Here is a 21522-nt window from a genome sequence, read left to right as displayed (position 1 = left end):
TTTTAATGAGCTGTTTGACAATCTCACACCTGTATACAGCATTTTGATTGCTCTTTCCCCTCCCCTCTCTGGCTTCTCTCATTATTATCAACCCCCTTGACCACTCCCTTTCTCATATTTAAAAACTTCTGAATTTCTTTATACAATTTAATTATTGTGTCATGGAATCAACTTTTACCTTATATTGTTTGTAACACAGAAAGACAATAGATTTTTTAAAAATCCCAATAGATGAAGAACATGGCTTATTATTAATTCCTGCAGATTCCACTCTTTGACTCCCCTGATATAATACTAAAAATACAATCTCTGATCATACATAATAAATAATTCCAATGTATGTGCATACCTTGCTCTTAATTGGGCATTTTCAAGTTTCTTTCCACGAATAACATCCAGCTCAACTTAAATCATATAAATAGGCAGGGACAATCACATTTTGTACTCTTAACATACCTTCAGACAATAACAAGAAACAGGAGTAAGTGTGAGATATGTGACAGTGAAGGCGGAAAGTGATTAAGATAACAATAATGAAATGGAGACACCACATGTGAATGCTTTCTCCACATTCTATATGCCTCTCAGCAAACACCTTAGCCCTGCAAAAAAAAAATGTAGCTGAGTGAAAATCATAAAAAAAGAGCAAAAGAGTCAGTGTCTTAGCTCCGAGTTCACTCTGAACTATATTGGCAAGAATCATGAGACTGGTTTTCTACTGTAAGGGTGTGGCTTTAAGCAAAATGGTTTTCTTTTAAAGATCAGAGAGACAGCAAACGTGGGATGGGCGCTTGGAAAACAGCTGCATGCCAGTACTGAGCTGCCTACACATGCCATTTACAACGTGAGAATGTGGCCTCTGGGAAATCACATGTGAAGGATGAAAACCCAGGTGCCGTGGCATTCAAAAGAGACCTGACATCTCCATCTACGACAGTCTTTAAATTACAAGCAACTAGGGATAGCTGCATGTTATCAAACATGAAGAAACCAAAGGACTTAATGAAGCCTTCGAGAGGTAAGTTTGGAAAGGAGACAGATGACATTCAATGTGGTAAGAGATACAGCAAGTGACATGGTTCCCCCAGACCCAGGTACAATGAAATCAATAATATATTTCTTCTGTATTATCATTCTCAAGCCCTGAGTGCCTAGGAGAGTTCCTTATGGGGTGGTCACATGTCTGTAAATGGTGCAGTAGTCAGAAACCAAGGCATTCTCAGCTCAGGGGTTCTGGCCTCCAAGGTTTGTTCTCCTAACTAGAAACACTGTGCTGGAAAGACATGACCACCACCGTCAGGCTCCTCTTTCCCCTCAAAGAAAGGACTTTATCTTTTATTAGAAGCTACATGATCAAAAGATGAGAATAAAGAAGAGGGAGAGGAAGAAGAGGAGGAGGAGGAAGAAGAAGGAAAAGAAGAAGAAGAAGAAGAAGAAGAAGAAGAAGAAGAAGAAAAAGAAGAGGAAGAGGAGGAAGAAGACAATTATAAGGAATGTATCTACCTTATACACAAGCGTGTTCTGGAGCATAAGGGTCTAAATCTATTTCATGGTAGATATGAAGAGGCAAATACAGGGTGAGACCCGTGATTTGTTGAGCTTACTCCAAAATTAATATCAAGAACAAACATAGGGACTGGTCCTTCCTAGTCTTTTTAGTATGAGCTCTTCCTCTTTACTTTATAGAACTTATGTGACTAGTTATTTGGTTAAGAGTATTTATGAAATAAACATTATTCTGCCATTATAAAGCTAGAGGGCAGTGCTGCCACAGTGCACAGCTAGTCATCACCACTCGTGTGTCCACTGAGCCCCAGAGCTTAGTTATGTAGGTGGATGGACAATTAGCCAAGCACCTGTACAACCTGAGAGTTATGTGCTCTTAGACTGTTCAGAATCGAAGTCTGTAGATGAGACCTAGTCAGGATGGACTCGTAGGAAGAAGTGACATTTAAGCTAAGACCTCAGAGGAACTATCTAGAAGCCAGGCTGGACTGTGGAGAAGACCAAAGGAATAAGTACAACTGGTCACTTGTGAAATCTAACAAATCCTGAAGATCTCCTGGAGATGGGATGGAGGATGAGGACATCCTGGAGGGCAGATGCAGATATGAGAGGTGATAAACAGTTGGTGTCCGGCATCAGTGGAAACTCTTCAAGGGCAGAATACAGAGTGTGTGTCTTCTCATGTAATAATTGCCAGAAAAGCAAGTAGATTAAACACTGGAAGTGCTCCTTTAAGATTTACTTAGTATCTCTCTGGGCAGCCTGGGTGGTGACTGAAGCCACTGTATGCCTAACTGCTCTCAAACACTATGCAGAATCACTCTTAAAGCATTTATTAGGCTTTTTTTTCTTGAGCAGTAAAGACTCCATGAATGCATATATTAACCTCAGTGCCTCTTCCGTGATCCACAAGAGGCATCACTATTTGATCATTTTTGACCACTCCCTCTTACATATTTATGCTATCAAACCATGACTTAGAATTTATCACAGAGGAGACATACAGTCTACTACAACACAAATCAACAAGGGAATAGCTTATTGATAGATTGTTTCCAAGTCAAAGTGTTAATAATATTTGTAAGACAAAATAAGTTCTAAGCCAAGGCATATAACTTCATATTACAAGATAATCACTCATTCTCAAAATCAGAAGAAACCTGAATCTGCATAGCAGTATCTTCTTGTACATGGATGATGTGTGAGAGGTAATGACAACTTTACTTTCAGAGAGATTGTTGCTACATCCCGTCAATCCTACGTCTTTTGAGCACTAGTTATTCACAGTCAAACTTTATAGGCATGCTCAGTAATGCAGCCATACTCCAGGCTGTTAACACGTTTAGCCTCACGGAGAAAAATAAATCACAAATTTCTAATACCTTTTTCAGCATTTGGTTCACAACAACAGATAAAACTGCAGCCTATGATTCATTCATTTCTAAAATCAAGGGACTGACACAGCAGCTCAAGTAGAAACAGTGTTTGGGGCGTAGCCATCAATGTTTAAAAACAATTTACTCTTCTGTTCTATTAACGATGTTTTAAAAAGTTAAGACAAGTGAATCACAGCCTGTTATAATAAAGCATAATAAAGTAATTAGAGCTTGGGTTTCTATCAAGGTTCTTGCCATGTAAAAATGTTCATTTATCTGAAATTTGCTTAAAACAAATAGATTAGATTCATTTCATGAACAAGAATGACATGACTTTTTTTTTTTGTTAACACCGATTAATGACTTCAGTTTCTAATGTCATTAGTCGACTATCATCATCCTGCCATTTGAAAAATGGTTTCCAGAGTCTGTGGGTCTCATCTGAACATGAATGCTCACCCATTTCTTATATTCTACTGACCTCTAGAGACTACATGTGTGTGTAATAAATCACATGCGATGTGTCACTGTGAACTTAGACAACATATCCCTCACCAACACCGCACAGACTGGGAGTGAATAGACCCCGATTACACAAATCCATCTCATTTTTTGGAGAAACACGTCATTCACTAGCTTTGGACCCTAGCCTCTCTCTGCATGCACATCTTGTACAAGTGTCGCTTTAATCGCAGCCACGTTCACAGCACAACCCTTGTGTTGTTCAGGTGCGTGAATGACGGAAAGCAGCCTCAGAACGGCTACTCTCAGACAACCTGGTCAGGTCTTTGGATTGTGACCTGCATTGACAGAGGATGTAAAGAGAATCTGGACTCTCCTGCCTGGATTTTCCTTAAAGCCAGATTTATTTTTAGTTGGAGATAGATCATTTTTATAGGGAAGAACTTCCTCACATCATAGGGGCTGTAACCTTTTTTTTTTTTTTTAATCTCCTTTCCTAAACACAGGAAGAATATAAAATGTGGAGGTACCTCATGAGGCTTGGGTGGCTTGACTTTCTCTCCGTGTTTTACAATTACATGCTGGAAATCAAACACAAAATCACTTAATTTCAGACTAGATCACAAACTCCTTAAGAGGAATGCCAGGTTTGGCGTTATGCTACATATTCAGAAAGCACAAGTTCCGGGTTCAATCCCAGTAACCCCTACCCAAAGAGTTATATCTCATTCATCTTGGAATTCATGGAACAAATTATCGAATATTAATAATATCAATAAGGAAAAAAATCCCTTAATATTTTCCAGGACTATACTTATATCTTCCACCTTCTTTCCATCCCTCTGAAATTAAATACAGATGTATACAAATATACATGTATTCTGTGTGCTATATATGCACATATATAAATATAAAAATGTAGATGCTGATGAGTATTGTATATAGAACCCTATGCTCAGATTGGCCATTGGTTTTTCTTCGTATGTGTGTACAATGTGTGTGTACATATATGTTTATGTGCCTGATCATGCAAATAACTTTCAGCACTTGTGTGCATTTGCATGCTTATAGAGGTCAGAAGACAACCTACAGCAGTGGTTCTCAACCTTGCTAATGCTGCAATCTTCAAGTTGTAGTGACCCGGAACTATGATATTGTTTTGGTGATACTTTGTAGCTTTAATTTTGCTACAGTTATAACGTGTAAATATCTGATAGGCAGCATATCTAACAAATGACCTCCCATGGGGATCACAACCCACAGGTTGAGAACTTATGAGCTCAAACATTGTTTTTTTACTTCTGTCATGTTTTAGATACAGTCGCTTTGTTTTTAGCTGCTCTACACACTAGACTAGCTGGTTTGGGAGCTTCAGGGATTCTCCTCTCTCGACCACTCAACTCACTATAGGAACACTGGGATTACCAACATGCATACCACACCCAACTTTATTTCTTTATTTTTTAGTTGTCAATCTGTTTATACTTACATACATATACACACACATACACAGTAAAATTGCAAAGGATTACTTGAAATCAAGACACTGGAATTCTGTGATGAGAGAGGACTAGAAATACCCAACCACACCCAACTTCAAATGGGTTCTTGGGATTTGAACTCAGGTCCTCAAGTCTTCACAGCAATTACTTTGTCCTAATCTACTTTCCCAGGCCACAAACGTTTTTTTTTTTTTTGTAATAATTATTTTCTAACTTCCAACTTTCTATATTATATCACTATTTAAATTCTCTTTTAATAGATACATTGAAGACTATTTGGCCATTGTACTACATCTGTCTATGCATGAACATTTAAAAAAAAACTTAAAGCAAATTTCTTTCTAACACACTCAATTTTAGTCTAGTAATAAAAGAGTGTTTTTAAGGCACTGAGGAGACAATACCGCTTTGTGCCCTTTAGCCTGTGGTGTCAATTATATTATATAGTGTGTATTTTATCACTTACATAGCATTATACATTTATAACTGGAAAGACCTTGTGAATTTTGAGTAGGTGCCTCAAAGTACTACCAATTGTTAAGACTTGAATGTCCTAAGAGAGACAGCATAAGAAAATTGGGCATTTTTTTTTATGAGACAGTACCATAAAGCAGGAGAGGTGAGTGTAGCATTTGGAAAGCGTCCATGCTACAAAAGAAGGAGGTGGGAGCATAGTAATTTCTGAGTTCATCATAGTATCCACTAGAGAGAATCCTGGCTCCATTCTGCACCTGTGTTGTGAGGTGGCCAGTGACTTCCATACCTAGTCTCCAACTAGGCCCTTTCTGGCAGTCCAGGTCCAGTTCCCATCTCTTCACCATTTCAGCCAAACTCATACCCAAGAATCCCAGAGGCTGCCAGGAGTGGGAAGATTTTCAGGAAGTAAACTTGTAAAAAAAAAAAAAATAATAATAATGCCCAGAGAAATGACTAGTACCTAGCCACTGATAGAAATGGAGGAGTGTTGGACGATAACTGGGCTATCAGCATCCATAACCTACTTTTGGATTTAACAGAACGAAACTATGCTAATCAAAATTCTGCTCTCATTCAAAAGGTACCCTTGCTTGATCCATGTGGCCTTTTAGAAAGACCTGTACACCCCAATTCCCAACTAGTTAATTAAAATGGGTAGTTATCCCTCTGGGAGGGGAGGGGAATTATATAAGTCAAAACAACACTCCCAGAAATCTGATCCTATTAGGACTGTTTGATTCGTTTTATTTTATCGTAGTGTTTTGCTCCTTTAAAAGGCAGAGACGAGAGTGAAATACGAAAATGTAAAGTAAGCTGTCATTTGTAGCTAGAAAATGATCTTCCTCCACCATTGAAATTTAGCAGACAATTTTTGTGGGTAATTTCAAAAAGCAGACTTCTTTACATCCATCTTTGAATGATATTCACTGGCTTGGACCTCTCTCTTCCATATCATTAGCAGAGGCGCTAATGATTAGACAAGTGTTTCACGTTAGGTAGTTAGAGAGAAGACAGAGTCAGAGAAGAATCTGAATAATCCCTGTACTGGAAAAATCAAACCCCGGATAATCAGGACTATACTGTACAGGCAATTAGGATTCTGTCCAGTTAAGGGAAATTTGTAATCCATTCAGTTTCAAGCTAGCAAAGTCACATTTCTCAAAAAAAAACTTGTATTTCGGCCTCCGATGGCTTAAAAAGTTCTCCGTACTAGATTGTCTCCAATTACAGAAATCCTTTCCAAGCACGAGGCTGCAGAAGTATATTAAATCTGCAGGGTATCGTGTAGCTGGTGGTTTTACAGAGCTCTACAGCAGACGGGATCCCGATGCATGATGTAACACTGCCGAAGCAATTCACCACAATCTGATAATGCTAGCTGTTCAGATCACAAGAGTTGTCTTACATGGGGCATGCGGGTATGTGGGGGTGGGGGAGTGGCCTTTGAATAGAAGGTTCAAAACAATAGAAGTCTCATAAAGTGATAAATCCATACTTGAATATTCTCCCCAACTTGCACTTGCAGCCTTCTCTTTACACTACCACCATATGAGAACACACACACACACACACACACACACACACACACACACACACGGGGGGGTGGGGGGAGAAAGAGACAGAGACAGAGACAGAGAGAAAAAGACAGAGAGAGAGACGGGAGAGAGAGTGACAGAGACAGAGAGAGAGAGAGAGAGAGAGAAAAACAGAGAAAGAGAGACAGAGGGGGGTCTACAGTGGGTAGCAATAGATCTTGGACTCAATCAGTAGTAACAGAAAGATGCGATGATCATAGACTTGTGAGCAGTACAAACTTTGGCCAAAACTGTCAGACTGAAAGTCAACAGAGAAAGTATACCTTACCTCAAATACGAGACCAGCTTTGTTAAAGCATCAAAATGTGACGAGTTCTTAACATCATAAGAGGATTAATATTAAGGTACATACATTTAGTAAACACAAGGCTGCTTATGTTGTGGCATGGGTTTGTTTTGATTGCTGATTTTTTTTCTAGGTAATTTAGAATCCTTTACAAATACACAGAAGCAAAAGAGTTAAATAAGACAGCCAGGAGAAAAGAGTGGAAAAAGAAAACCCCCACCTACACTGGAGGTATGATACAATAATTTCTAAGGCTTTGGGATATATTTTTCCCTGGCATTGTAATGCACTCAAGTGTATGAGTGATGCCTTTTGTGTTTGATAATGTCAAGTGTGAATGTCATGGGCAGCCCCCCATCTCTGATGGTATTAGAATGGAGGGAAGATGAAAAGCTTGGAAGGCAAATGGGAACAAATTAAATTAAAGTGGCTAGAGGACACCAGAAGTCACTCATCTGCCGTTTGGTTCTGAGGTGACAGTGGCGACCCTGTCTACTTGTGAAACCAGTACTCCTCAGGACAAAGTGCGGCACTCTTCTTATTTAATTGCGCTACTGATTGTTTTTAGCTCCCTCTCGTTGTGAAGTATGCCGAACACAAGAAAACGTCTTATAGGTTCACACATAAATTTACATTATATAGTCAGACTAGTGTCTATCACTGTGGCTGTCAGTCAAATGTACGAGGCATCAAGGAGTTCAAGGTGAGGTATACATAGTTTGTAGAAAGTCACTGACAACACAGGCCAATTTGCGAAGGCAATTAACTCTAATAAATAAAGTATATACCTTTTCAGAGAGATGAAAACTCTCAAAGATCACACAAATCCATCATAATCAATGTCAGGAAACTGGAGATTAAACCCAACGTGGTGGATTCTATCCAAATAGCAGCAGCATAGACAGAACAGCACATCTGCTAAACTATGTGCCTCCTCTTTAACAAATAGTGAAGGTTTTCTTACAAGGGTATGAAATAAACATATGTATACCAAATCTGTCTTAATGAGGCCATGACATCTACAGCACACACAAGAAATTGCAATAATTACAGCAGCATGCACGTTCACGCCTCGAGATATTATTGCCCAACTTTACTACCTGTGACCAGGCTAATGCAATCTGCCCTGGCCTCCAGGTTTGAGGCCAGGCATTCGCCTCTCTTTTCTCAACAACATCCCTTTTAAAGGTAAGTTAAGACAATAGTAGCCTTAGTAGCTCCAGAAGGCTGTAATGTAATTGGAAAAAAGTGATCATCTAGACAGGTGTTTCAGAGATTCTTGAGGAAAACTTAGCTGTGTGGATTCACAATTTCACTTCTTCCTCCCTCTCATATCAAGTTCCAACTACTCTATAAACTTCCAGATATCTTTCCTATGAGTGCCCAAATTGTGTCTGGTCATTCGAAGCCTACAACTGTACTAGTATTCCTCATTGCTTGAGATCTCTGTTTCCCACATGATGCATATGATAGTGCTGCCCGGGATTATTTTATGTTTTCATCTTCTATCCTAATTCAAAATATCCACCCAGCCCACACCAGCCCCTTCTTGCCTGCTCTGCTGAGGGACAGAGGAGAGGGCATATCTTGTGCATTCACCCCAGGCCTCTCTATCCACCATAGCTTCCATTTCTATAAAAATGTCAGTGAGGGGCAGGCGTTTCTCATTGTTAGGTAACATTGGGCACATTTTATTCATGGTGCTTTGGATATAGGAAGTACCGTATAGATGCTATAGGGGAAAAGAGAGAGAGAGAGAGAGAGAGGGGTCCAAACAACTAGTAAAACAAAACCAGAAAATACAGTCACCCAGCAAATGTAACGCTTTACTTTTTAAAGAGAGAAACAAAACAAGCCAACTACCACACGCCGAACAAAATATGTACATAAAGCAAAGAGGAAGGAAGCTGGAATGCCCTTACCCCAGTGGACTTCTAGTGCTAATTGCAAAATAGATGTAGCTGACACTCATGCCTTCTAAATATAAACTCTTTTCTTCCAGGAAAAAAAAGAAAAAGAAAAAGAAATGAATGGGGCGTGTTATATTAAAACATCCTATGGAGCATTTCACACCTCAGGAATGAAAACTGACAAAGAAGTACTTCAATGCAACAGGAAAATCTACCAGCACAGAGCCAAGTCTGTCTAAGGTAATAAAATCCAAAAGCTATCCAACATGGGTCAGACTTTGGTTCTGTGTGCAAGTGGTTTTGTGATGCCCAACATCCCCCTTATATGACCAAAAAAAAAAAAAAAAATACACATCCCTTCTCCATTGAAATTGGTTAATTGATCATGTCTGAAAATAAATATTCCCATAGACAGAGGTCATTGGTTGCTTGAAATTGCATCAGTTCGTGTCTGGTACTAGGATCCTGGGCTCCTCTGGGATGTCTTTGTCATTTTATCAGAATGATTACCAGCAGAGCAGTTGCAGTGTGGGTCCCCTCAGCTCCCAGCACTTCTATTTACTTTAGCATTTCTATTTCCCCCATCAAGCCTGTGGCTTTTGCTTTGTCAGTCTGGCACTTAATATCCAATGTTAATTACATTTCCCATTCTGAGGAAAATCCTATTGGGCTAATTTTTCAACATCATATAATGAAAGAACTTCAGTGACAAACCATGTAGGTTTTTGATTGTTTTTTTTTTTATTTTTATTTTTCACTGGTACATCTATTAAGAACTTAATATTCAGTGGGAAAACAGTCTCAGAGCAATGAAATTCTATTACTTTAGAGGTTGCATGCTTTTAATTTCTTAATATTTCATTACTTGTTGGCAACTGGTGCATATTTTTATAATGCGTTTGATCATTACTCTTCTCGGGGTATTCTATTTCAGTTCTTCTTCTGACATCATATTTGCATGTTAAAGGGTTTTTGCATTCAGGGACGGAATGGTCTGAATAGCAATGTGCAGTTAACTTGATTTTTTTTTAAACGGGCAAACAGCAAACAGACATTGTATATAGGGCCCAAGGAGGACAATATCATAGTTTACAAATTCAAATCAAGTTTGAATAGCTTTCTACAGAACATCGTAAAAAGTAATGATTCAATATCATTCATTAATTAGCAAATTAGTTTGGAGAGAAGAGCTCTGTTTCTTTGCCTTTTATAAGTCTACTGTTTTTCTTCTCTTTTCTGGGGTGGGGGGGAGGAATAATCTTTTCTTTGCTCTCCAGCAACATCTACTGGAAAAGCCAGAAAAATGCTATTTATATGAATCAGATAGTTTGAGGAGGGAAACCATTGATTGCTATCTACCTAAAGAGTCCAGCTGAACTGCTGTCCAGCCACAGTACAACTCTCTGCAAACACCCTCACTCTGTTTTCTTCTTTAGGAGAGATACAGAGGTTCAAGTGGTGGTAAACGGGCAAGGTAAAATTCAAAATTCAGTACTGCCTCCTCACCTTGAAAAAGTCATTTTCATACACAAAAGTAGAAAGTACATGTGATAAAGGTAATAGAGTGCCTGACAAGCCTTTTCAACCCTTACCACATATTTAAGACATAATCCTCATAGTCCAGAGCAAAAAACAAAAACAAAAACAAAAGTCAATATTTAGGTGTACGGAGGAAAGAGTTCATTCCAGAAAGCAGTACAGGGAAGGTGGAATCTGAGAAAAGCTACTTTATGATTCTGTACAGTTTCTCAAGTTGAAGAAGAAGAAAAAAAAACTACACATGAGGCTATTTTTTAAAATTTGCCAGTGCCCACCAACACATCTATACAGCACCCCACAGCAGTCTCCTCTTTCTTGGTTCATGCCCTCTCTCTGCAATTCAATCCATAAGAAAACAGTTTCAGTTTGCCTGCACCTGTACCAGGACCTTCCCAGGAAACTCCTACCAGAGCTAAATTCCTGATGTTGTCATCTGACCAGAGACACTGCCCATTTGTTCCCCAATGGCCGGTACCCAGCATGTCCTCATAAGCTGCAACTACACAAGCTGCACCTACAAGATGCCATTAGCTGGGTCTGGCAACACGAAACACGCCAGATCAAGGTGTTAAACAACCAGTCCAGTTTGGAAAAGTAAGCGAGAAAACATCCTATCACGACACAAAAGCATGAAATACCTTCTTCGTGAGCTTGCTTGATTCCACGATGCCATAGGAGAGCAGTTCTTTCTAGGGCCAAGCCTACAGGCGTTGACATCACCTTTCCATATTCCATTCCCGAGAAGCATTCTCTTAACCAAACAATACACTTCTAAGGTCCTTCCCTTATGCCCACCAAGGTAATTTAAAAATGAACTTACATATGTCAGGTAACGCTTTTGTCAAAAACCTGGGTAAGATTCAGATGCCAGTCACACTTCATTTCAAAAGTTGGCCTATTTGTATTTTTATTTTTCCATTCTCAAACATCAGTTCATTCATGCCAGCCATAGTTTTATTTTTATTTTTTATTTTTTTTTTAACAGCAGCGGCAATGGAGATCAAATCCACAACGAGTGAGATTAACAGCAAATAGCCCAAACTTTAAACCAACACCTGCAGCCACAAAACCCCTGTGCTGAGAGATTCAAATACAGTGCTATATTCTGTTTGTTCAATGTGAAAATAGATATGAAGCTTTTTTTTTAAAAGCTTCATCCCAAAGCTTTTTAAAGGAGAAATGCCATCAAATAAAATCCAGAGTTTCCATTCATCGCGCACAAAAGGAATGCCTTCCTAAAAGCTTCCTCTGGTAGTAGACGGCAGGGATCCTAGATTTTGGGTCCTAAATCAAAGTTCCGGCTTGAGTCTCATCAACAGCCCCCCTCTGTCATTAAGGGGCTTCAAATCCAAAAAGCTTTACAAACCAACAGTATTTCCAGAGTTAACTCCCCCATCCAAACTGTCATAACTCAGTTCTCCTAATTATTTACTAGGTGCATTTCTAAGGCATTGCCCTCACCTCATGTTTTAACTTCATATTTCATTTGGGACAACACTGAGTCTCCATTCAGGAACCGTCAACCTGCCGCAGGTTCGGGAGATTCAAGACGCGCCTCACCCACAAGAGCCAAAGCAACACACCCAAACAGCCAGACTTAAATAAACTCTGCTTTTTGCCGATACCTCCGGTGAGAAATTATTATAAAGCATCAGAAGTTCAGGTAGAAGAAAAATTCCAAATGCCATCTGTCTCCCAGGGCTTAAGTCCTGGAGTTCAAAAACAGTATCAATTGAATTATTTCCCACCCACCCCCCCTTTCCTTAGCTGTTTAGAATTTAACGTAATGCAAAGTGCTATACTGATCAAAATCATCTTTCTCATCTCTCCCCTTAAATAAAGGGGAGGAAAAAAAATCATTCCGTATAAATGCATTTACTATACAAATCTATTTTCAATTGAATTTGCTGCATGCTCTAATTCATCAAAATTAATACAGGTACTTTCTATGTTAAACAAAAGGAAGCCGACTGAAAAATCGGCTTCTGCTGCAGATGCCTTTCTCAATTACAAAACGGGTGAAAACAGAAATTTAACTAAGCCACTCGGTCAAACCCTCCGATCGGCGCTCTTACCTGCCTCAGCTGAAGGCTTCCTTCCCTTGTTAGCAGTGTGCAGCATCGCTAGCTTGCTCCAATCCTCACCACCGGCTCAAATTACACCGCTAAGTCCACCCCCTCGCCTTACCCCTTCTCTGCCTTTCTTTCCTTTCTATTTATTTTTCTTTTTTTTCTTTCCTTTCCTTTCTTTATTATTTATTTATTTATTGCCAGCAAGAAAAAAAAATACTTATTGAGAGTGATTAGTTTTTTGTTGTCCCTTTTAAGTCCCTCCTGCAGGAAGGAACAGGGGAGCAATGTGACGCCACCTTTTAATCTTTTGTAAGAGTGAAAAGGCAGAAAAGGAACGCTCGATCAAGCTGAGCTGCACACATGACTAAAACTCGCAGGAGACGCTGCTGCTTGCTGCCTGGCGAAAGCACCGCTAGGCTTGAGTGTAAGAACAGAGAAGAGAGAAGTCGATGGAATGTGACAACGTATGTGCATCAAAGGCAGGGGGAGAGAGAACAATGAGCAAGGGAAGACAGCGAGGAGAGGGAGAGATGGAGGGAGAGGGAGGGAGAGGAGAGGGAGAGACAGGAGAGAGAGAGAGAGAGAGAGAGAGAGAGAGAGAGAGAGAGAGAGAGAGAGAGAGAGAGAGAGAGAGAGAGAGCACTCACACACGGAGAAAAGATAGAGCGGGGTTTCAGGCAGGGGACTCTGAGAATAAAGCCACAGTGCGGTGTCTGGCAGCTTCTGTTTTTATCTCAGCGAGCATGATCCGCGGCCTCTCTCATTTAGAAACACATCCGTGTATCTTCCAGGTTTGAAAACTGAGATAATCGCAGTGTGTCTCTGGTTTTGTCTGATTGGCATTTAACTGTGCAGTGTACCTGTGATTTTTTTTTTTAAGGGATGCATTTGTGTGCAATTTATTTCGCATATTTATTTATGTAGGCAAAAATGAAAGCTGCTAATTTCTACGGCAATTTGCAATGTAGTTTTACTGGCAGATGGAAGTCTACTTACCATAACTGCTGACAAACTGCCACGGGTAAACAAAAGAAGAAACAAATGCTTCGTCTTGATAATTGTCTTTAAAAAAAAAAAAAAAAGGGTCCACCCCCAAAATATTAGCACTTGCAAAAACAGTGTTTCTTGGCTCAAGTTTAAAAGGTGATTTTTTTTTCTCCCTTAGTTTTTAGAAATAAAGGCACAATAAAAGGGAAGACATGATGTTTGAAGGAAAGGTGTTGGGAAAGAAGCTATTAGGAATTGCTCACACCTAAATTCTCCCTGGCTTCCCTCCAAACGTGGTGTCTGATGGCTTTCTGGGGTCCTGGGGCAGAGTTTTTGAGTCACTATGGCCACGGACTTAGACTGTATCATCCTGCCTTCCTGGATTATTTTAAAAGGAGGTTCCATCTTTAAAACAAAGTGGCAAAGAAATGATTTGCCCATTCAAATCGCTCCCAGTGCTGCCTTACAAGCTTTGTTCCCTTTCCATACTCTCCTGCCACATGGGGGCCAGGATTACACAGTTAAATTCCCTCAGTGACCTCTTTTATAAGGATGTAAATTGCTGATTCCAAGGTCAAGTATTTGGTAGAAGTTAGTTATTGGTGAAATGACTGCCTGTTTTTCCATGGTAACCCTGAGCTAGCGCAGGCAGGAGTGAGCTAGCAAGAAGAGGGGACGCCCCAACCTTTGGACGGACCGTCTCCTCAAAATCATGTTTCTTTAATATCAGAAGGTAAATTCCATACACCCGACTTAGAACACTTGCCAATTCAGAAAAAAGAAAAAAAAAAAAACCCACCAACTAAACGACAATAACAAGATAACCCCAACACTCCATCTTTGTGTTTCTACCACGTTATATTCTAAGAATTTGCCCGTGGACCCTCAGCATCTTGTAGTTTGGAATTCCCGTGTGAGCCAGATATAGAACGAGAGAATTGGTCCAAGAAGGATAAAAACCCTCTTGCCTGCCCCAGTCACAATGTTGTATCCAAAGTGGGCTTGCTTAATCTTGTTAAAGCCAGAGCATAATTCTTTTCATGCTCCGCCAAGAGAGGATATGTGCTTTGCTTGGACCCAAATAAAGAAGTACCCCCATCTCAAACATACTCAGATGAAGCTCTACTGATCATTAAGACAGCACAGAGAGCAGAGACACACAGGGGCTGAAGAGAAGGCAGCTGGCCAGAGGACGGAGTGCTCAGATGTAGATTGGAAGGGAAGCCATAAGGCCCTGCTTTCCGAAAGGGCTGAATTCCAAACTCTCCACAGATATTATCCACACACCTTCCCCCCCCCCCCCCCGAGCATATTGAAAGCAGAAGCCTCAAAGTGGCATTATTGATACAGGGTCTATAGTTAAAATTAACTTTATACAAGGGAATAAGTGGACTGAAGAATTTTCTGACAATAGAAATAAAGACTCAGCTACAAGATGCATCCATTTCAGCATCATAGAAACGGGGACAAGGGGGAGACTGGGGCTTATTGAACAGGGCAAGCAATTGACAGTCAATCAAAGATAAAAAGAAATCAAGTCAAGGCAAGACAAATAGATTTAAAAAAAAAAAAGCTAAAAAATGGCTATCAGTGATGTCCCTCATTTTCATCACTTATGCAGTGAGGAGGTTGATACATATCATTTATAGCTTGCTAGATACGATTTTTATTCAAGGTCTCTTGGGTGTGTGTGGGGGGGCACCAAAGGTTAATATTTCCAACTGGAGTGCGACTTTCTGTGGCTGCCTTCTCAGCAGGAGAAGCTTTGCTCTTACCTACTTAGGCTGTAGTGTCTATTCTGGTGGTTTTCGTTCGCAGTTTTGGTTCCTAGGCTGCCTGCCTGCCTGGGATCGAATCCCAGCCCCAGCTACCTTCTTGCTGTGTGACCTTGACCAAATCATTTCCTTCTCTGTGGATACTGCCTTGTCTTGAAACGGATATGTGTCTATGTGCCTCCTGGTCTGTCGCTAGGAATAAAAGAATTTATGTGCTGTGGGTGGAGTTTGTTCTCAGAGCACAGCACATATTTTAACATGCAACTTTCGTCTTGTTAGGAAATCCTCTGCACTCCTTTAACATTTTTTTTTTAAATGGAAAACATAATATTTAATCGCCTCAAAATGGATGGCACGTGAAGACTTTTTTTCCACCCTGACCCTTCCTTACATGATCTAGTTACCGACACTGCCCTCTGGGTCTTTCCACTTGAGTAACGTGCTTAAAACCCAACAAGTCCTACAAACCAGACCAGTGTAGTGAGTCTGCCCTCAAAGCAAGCTTTCTCTCCACACGTCCCCATCAGTGTAAAATATAAAGACCTTGGAGGAGACAATCCTGCTGCTCTTCTTTCCTTTGTCTGCAGTCATTCAATTTCCAGTACCCACCAAGCGCCACTCCTGCACTTTTAAAAAAACGTCTTGTGACTTCATTTCCAGACCCCAGACCCATCTTGATTTCTGCCCTGTCCCAGCAATGTGTGTGTGTGTGTGTGTGTGTGTGTGTGTGTGTGTGTGTGTGTGTGTGTCTGCAGCCTTTCCGGATACAGATATGCAGGATCCATCCCGAGGACATTACAAGGCCCTGCCAACTCCTACGTCAGGTGGTAACACCGTCTCCTTCCCTTCTGAAGAAGGCACTTCAGATCCCAGCGAAGGAGAGTGACATTATTCTAGGTGTGACCTTGAATCAGCACTAACATATAAAACAGCTAATCTCTGGCAAACCAGCACTTTCCTATTAGTGCCCTGTTAGTAGAGACACCTCTCCCCCTGTCACGACACAGCTTATTGAAAACAACCATTTGAAGAGGTTTTCTTTCTTCTCCAATTCATCCCTCACAAGCCAGAATAACCTTCTTAAAAATGCCACTTTGAATGGCATCTGTTCCCAATAGTTATTGATTGGCCAATTGAAAGTCTGTTTTATTTCATTATCGTACGTATCAGCTTTAAAAAAAAAATTCATCAAAGGTTCACGATTCCCCCAGAGAATAAAGTGCAGATTTTTCTGCTCCACATTGAGTCACCTCTGTGGTTTGATAGTGACTATCCCTGTAAATGTTCTTCTAGTACTGCCACAGAAGGCCTCCCCTAGCCTAGGGCATCTGCAAGCCCTCCACTGTTTCACACACAGCCTCACTTCTGCTTAGAATGCCCCCACCCCCCGCCCGTTCACCGCAGCATATTTAACTGCAATCTCTTGATCTAAGACCAGAACAAGTTACAAGTCCTCCAAAAAGATGCCCTTGACCTTCCTGGTTTACAGCAGTGAAATTGCTTTAATCACAGTAGCTATCTGAGGGCCCCAGGAAAGGTGGCGTACATCATAATTAGGAGCTTGGCTTTGGACTTTGCCCTAGGTGCAAATCCTGACCCTGGAATTTGCTTCCTAATTGTGGAACATTGGTTAAATACTCCCCTCTCTACACCTGACTTGCCTTGTCTATAAAATATAGTGAGAACTTTGCTATCTAGTAAATGCTGAAGAACACGCACATCTCAGTTTAGATCTAGAACCCACACAATAAAGAGCAGTTAGCAATCATACAAGTGCTCTCTCCGTCAAAGGGACTCATCACCTCCAATTTCTAACCCTTACCATGACTCCCTGGGTGGCTGTTATTAGAACCATTTTACAGAAATGGAACTGAGGGCTAGCAAGTGACCCACCAGATGTCACACGAACAGCACACAGCAAACCACACCCGTGTCTTTCTGTCTTCTAGGTTTTTACAAATCCATGCTACTCACACAGACCTCACCCTGTACCACCTTAGCTTATCATGATTTGAGAGTTCAGGTTGTGGGCAATGTTTCTAATTATATTCCAAATAAAAAGAGAGCCATATTCATGTTTGAAGCATCTCTGCATCTTTAGTGCCTTCCATAAATCTTTAAACAAAGTAGCTTGCTTACTCGGTGTTTGTTGTCTGCTTGATCATCTGCGCTCGTGGGGATTAAAGTTTCCAACCACATTTAAATTCAGGGACACTATTTTGTGAGGAAACGGCTTCATCATGAGCCATCATTCATGAACACCATCATAATTATACAAAATAATATAAAAGACAAACATTACATATGAATGAGCCAACAGAAATGAGTGGGATCCTCTTCAGAGAATCTGCAGGAAAGTAATGTTCCTGAACCTGGCTCTTCATACATGGTATTTATACTGTGCCGAAAATGGACCCCTCAGGCAACTATTCCATGCATGGGAAGGGGAAGGTTAATAGCTGAAAAATCATCCTTTTAAGGTTACATAGAAAGTCAAGAGTAACCACTCTAACACTCACAGCATTGGTAACCTTTAATTCTTCTTGTTAAATAAAAGCAATAATTACCTTCTCATTTATCTTCTCTCTGGATAAGTCTTGTAATTCTAAAACGACGCGGGTCGTTGTGGAAAAATTCAGGCAACTGATATTTTCCAATGTACACAGTACCGAGCAACATTGTTGAATTTTAAACAAGGTTGAATGAATACTTTAAGAAACACACACACACACACAGATACACACACAAGCCTAGTTTCTAGCATATCTGCATATATACAAGAGGTACTTTATGCTACCCACATGTAATAATCATTGGTATAAATATTTGCATATGTTTCAGGAAATAAGGATTCTTTCACCTGTCCTTTGCTTCTGTGTGCAAATGAGGCATAGAGTGAGTGCTAGGTACCCATAGGTTTGATGAATGAAGAAGTGAATGGTGAATGTACTTTCCCCCCAGTTTTGTCTTTCCACACTCTGTCCTTTCACACAGGATTTGTTTTGTGAGATACATGTTACTTTTTGTTCAATATAAAATTCTCTTAGCCTCAAAGAATCCTTTTTAGATTATGTTACCTCATGGTAAATGCTCTGTTCTCAAATTTCAAAGCACCCATTGCCCGGAACATTTTATTACATATGATTTTACAATTAATCTTACCTTGCCATTGAACATGCCACAGTATTGCTGAGCCATTTTTCTTCTAATAATTCTAGGTTACTTTTACTGGATTCATATCTAATTTCCCATGCATTGATTTCAAGTTTCCTGAAGGCTGGAAGCATTGTGTTTATTTTCTGTATAATATATATTGCTATATGTTTGAGTACTACTAGGCACTTAGGATGTGCTTATAAAAAACACATTGATTTGGGTTTTATACAGACCATCTTGATAGATATGCAATTCCATCCTTCAGAAATTATGGAAAGAAACTTATCATACAGTCCCCTGGCCTTTAAGATTTTGCTAGAATACAGTAGGAAAAGGAGGAAGACTATATAGCATTTCTTCTAGTTGTCTGTCTCACCCTAAGGGTAGCCTAGTCCATTTATTAATATTTATTTCAATATATTATCATGTTATTTATCTCTGTATGAGTGTGTGTGTGTGTGTGTGTGTGTGTGTGTGTGTGTGTGCACGTGTAGGTCAGAGGGCAACATATAACTTGCAGGAGTGGGTTCTCTTCTTCCACCCTGTAGGATCAAGCTTCAGCCCTCAGATAATTATGTCACGTAGCTGAATAATCTATTTGGCTCTAGTGTGTATATTTTTGAGCACATGCTTTGAGTCAGGCCCTGTTTAAGAAAATGTCATAATTACCCCATCCTATCCAATTAAGACTCTGTGGAGGAAGCATTAGTAACTTGGCCTCTGGAAGAGCATGCCTCCACCTCATCATTGATCCATTGGTTGGAAGTCAGTCAGCGCATGCTGACCCATCAGCAACTAGTCTTTAGAGTCTTTAGGGAGGTGTTTTTGGATTACAATAGGCCTCTTCTATGGGTCATTTCTGGTCCAATTATACAGTCATCTCTTAAGGGAGGTTTGCTTTTCCTTAGAATGACTGTGACAGGAAGAGAACGTGGCAGAACATGTCTCATCCTAACAAGCCTTTCTCTCGGACAAAAAGAGCTTTCTTAGGGAGAGTTTTCACCCACATAGTGCTTCTGTCGGTACTCACTAGGGACTCATGCTAGTGGAACTGTCTATAAATGACTGCTTTTCAAAAGGAAACCAACAAACGCTCCCCAAAACAAAACAAAAATAGAACATAACCTTTGAGTTTCAAAAACGTCCTTAATGTATCTTTCTAAAGATGTAATTCATGTCCATTTTCATATCCACTTGCAAAATAGGAATGAGTACATAACATAATTAAGGGTTTATGTTATAAATAGTTTTCTTAAATTAGTTTATTGAATATTGTAATTATGTCATATCTTATTCAGCCAATTAAAAGCAATTATTTTGCTTATAAAATTGTGGACAATAATTACCATGTTCTGGCATCTTGGCTTTTGTCTATGGATCAGAAGTCTGTCTTGCCTATTTTCCATTGCATGGTGATTTGAGCAAAGCCTTAAGTGAAAACCAAAGTAGCAGCCTCCTAATCATAAAGCAAAAATGGAAAAGCCAATCAGGAGAGAAGTTCAAATCTCTGCTTCCTATGGTGGACAAATAGATCTGGCCTCAATGAAACTCTCTAAGTAAGAATTTTTGTTCCTCTCCATTGAGTTGAGCACAGGCTTTGGTGGACCGTTTGGTTCATGCTACTGATGTTTTTCAATATGGAACATTTGAAAGCATCCAACCAGAAGCCACACAATGATCACAGCCTTGAACGTATTCATCAGAAAAGCGCGTTCACTGCTATGGGTTTTCTTTTTACCGTAACCAGTGTGCTGCACTGTTTGCCAGCTCCTTCAATACTCTCACCCGTGACAATCACAAAAGCAATTCACAACCTGACTTATCAGATAGTTCTGTTTTACAATAATCTGGTTGCTATTTGTAAAATCCAGGATAAAACAGTGCAATTTCTGATGTTGAATATCTGAAACGCTCTGGAAGCTGTGCAGGCGAGATACGCACTGAAATCTGTAATGCGGTGGAATTACAACAGACAGACGTTCTGGAGGGTGCACACTCTAGCGCATCTCCGGGTACATGGCATTTTGTGGTGCTACTTTGGAGATTTGCAAATAAATTCTGCATTTAGACTGCCCCTTCCTGCGATTTCTTTAGCCCCGAACTCTGGCATTATATATTTATTTAAAAATGCAAAGTTCTCTTTTTAAAAGAATTTTCCATCAAACACAATAACAGCCGAATTACTGTTTTCAGAAGAAAATGTGTGCAAAGATCTCAATTAAATAATTTCTTTCACAAGCTGGCTCCTAAATCTCTCTCTAGATATACTATGAAAACAACATCTTTCTGATGAGAATTTAATACAGGCACACACACAGACTAGTGATTTTAATGGCTGACAAATCCCCTCTAAAATGGGGCTTACAGTAATAAACAAACAAACCACTCTTCTAGTGATTAAGCTATGCAGATGTCAAAGGCTACTGCCATGGATACCCCCTTAAAGAGCAGAGGCATTGGTTCAATCCTTTGGGGCTGCTTTTATAGCCACACATTACTGCATGAACGAAGTGGGAATAACACATACCACTGAGAGGCAGTATAGTGCAATAAAAAGTTATCATATTTCAAGCCCCAATCAGCCACCATCTGAATATATGACACTGTCCATTTTTTTTAAACCTTTCTCAACCTCTTTATCCAATAAATGGGACTATTATCTGCCAGTTGGTGATGTGGTTAATAAAATGCATCAGCATGCTTACAAAGGCAGAGCTCTTAAGCCTCTCTTTGTGCAGTTAAGAGTCTACATGTACTTCAAAAAAAAAATCTGAAACTATATTCGAGATGCCAAGTGTTCTGAAGACGGCAACCATCAATTAATAGAGTGATGTAATAAACCAGTCAGCAGTCCTGGGCTGCCTGGAAGAATTAACGCG

The 21522-nt window shown here is 40.0% G+C and overlaps 1 protein-coding gene across 16 annotated transcripts in view; it reads right to left on the bottom strand.

Annotated features, from left to right (window-relative positions):
* Positions 1 to 21522, bottom strand: part of TENM2 (teneurin transmembrane protein 2) — a 1331021-nt gene that overhangs the window by 666985 nt on the left and 642514 nt on the right. For 4 of the 16 annotated variants that reach the window (XM_084761219.1, XM_084761220.1, XM_084761221.1 and 1 more), the window contains exon 1: positions 12729 to 13763. The exons of the other annotated variants lie outside the window; for them this stretch is intronic. In XM_084761219.1, the coding sequence (XP_084617345.1) occupies positions 12729 to 12774 (46 nt within the window). In that variant the 5' untranslated portion in view covers positions 12775 to 13763. Of the gene's footprint in view, positions 1 to 12728; positions 13764 to 21522 lie in introns of those variants that run through there. 16 annotated transcript variants of the gene reach the window in all.

This window comes from Acomys minous (assembly GCF_964271855.1).
Source record: "Acomys minous genome assembly, chromosome: 16".
NCBI classification, from domain to species: domain Eukaryota; kingdom Metazoa; phylum Chordata; class Mammalia; order Rodentia; family Muridae; genus Acomys; species Acomys minous.
Note: the sequence above shows the minus strand (reverse complement) of the source record. Positions and strands in the feature narration are given on the sequence as shown.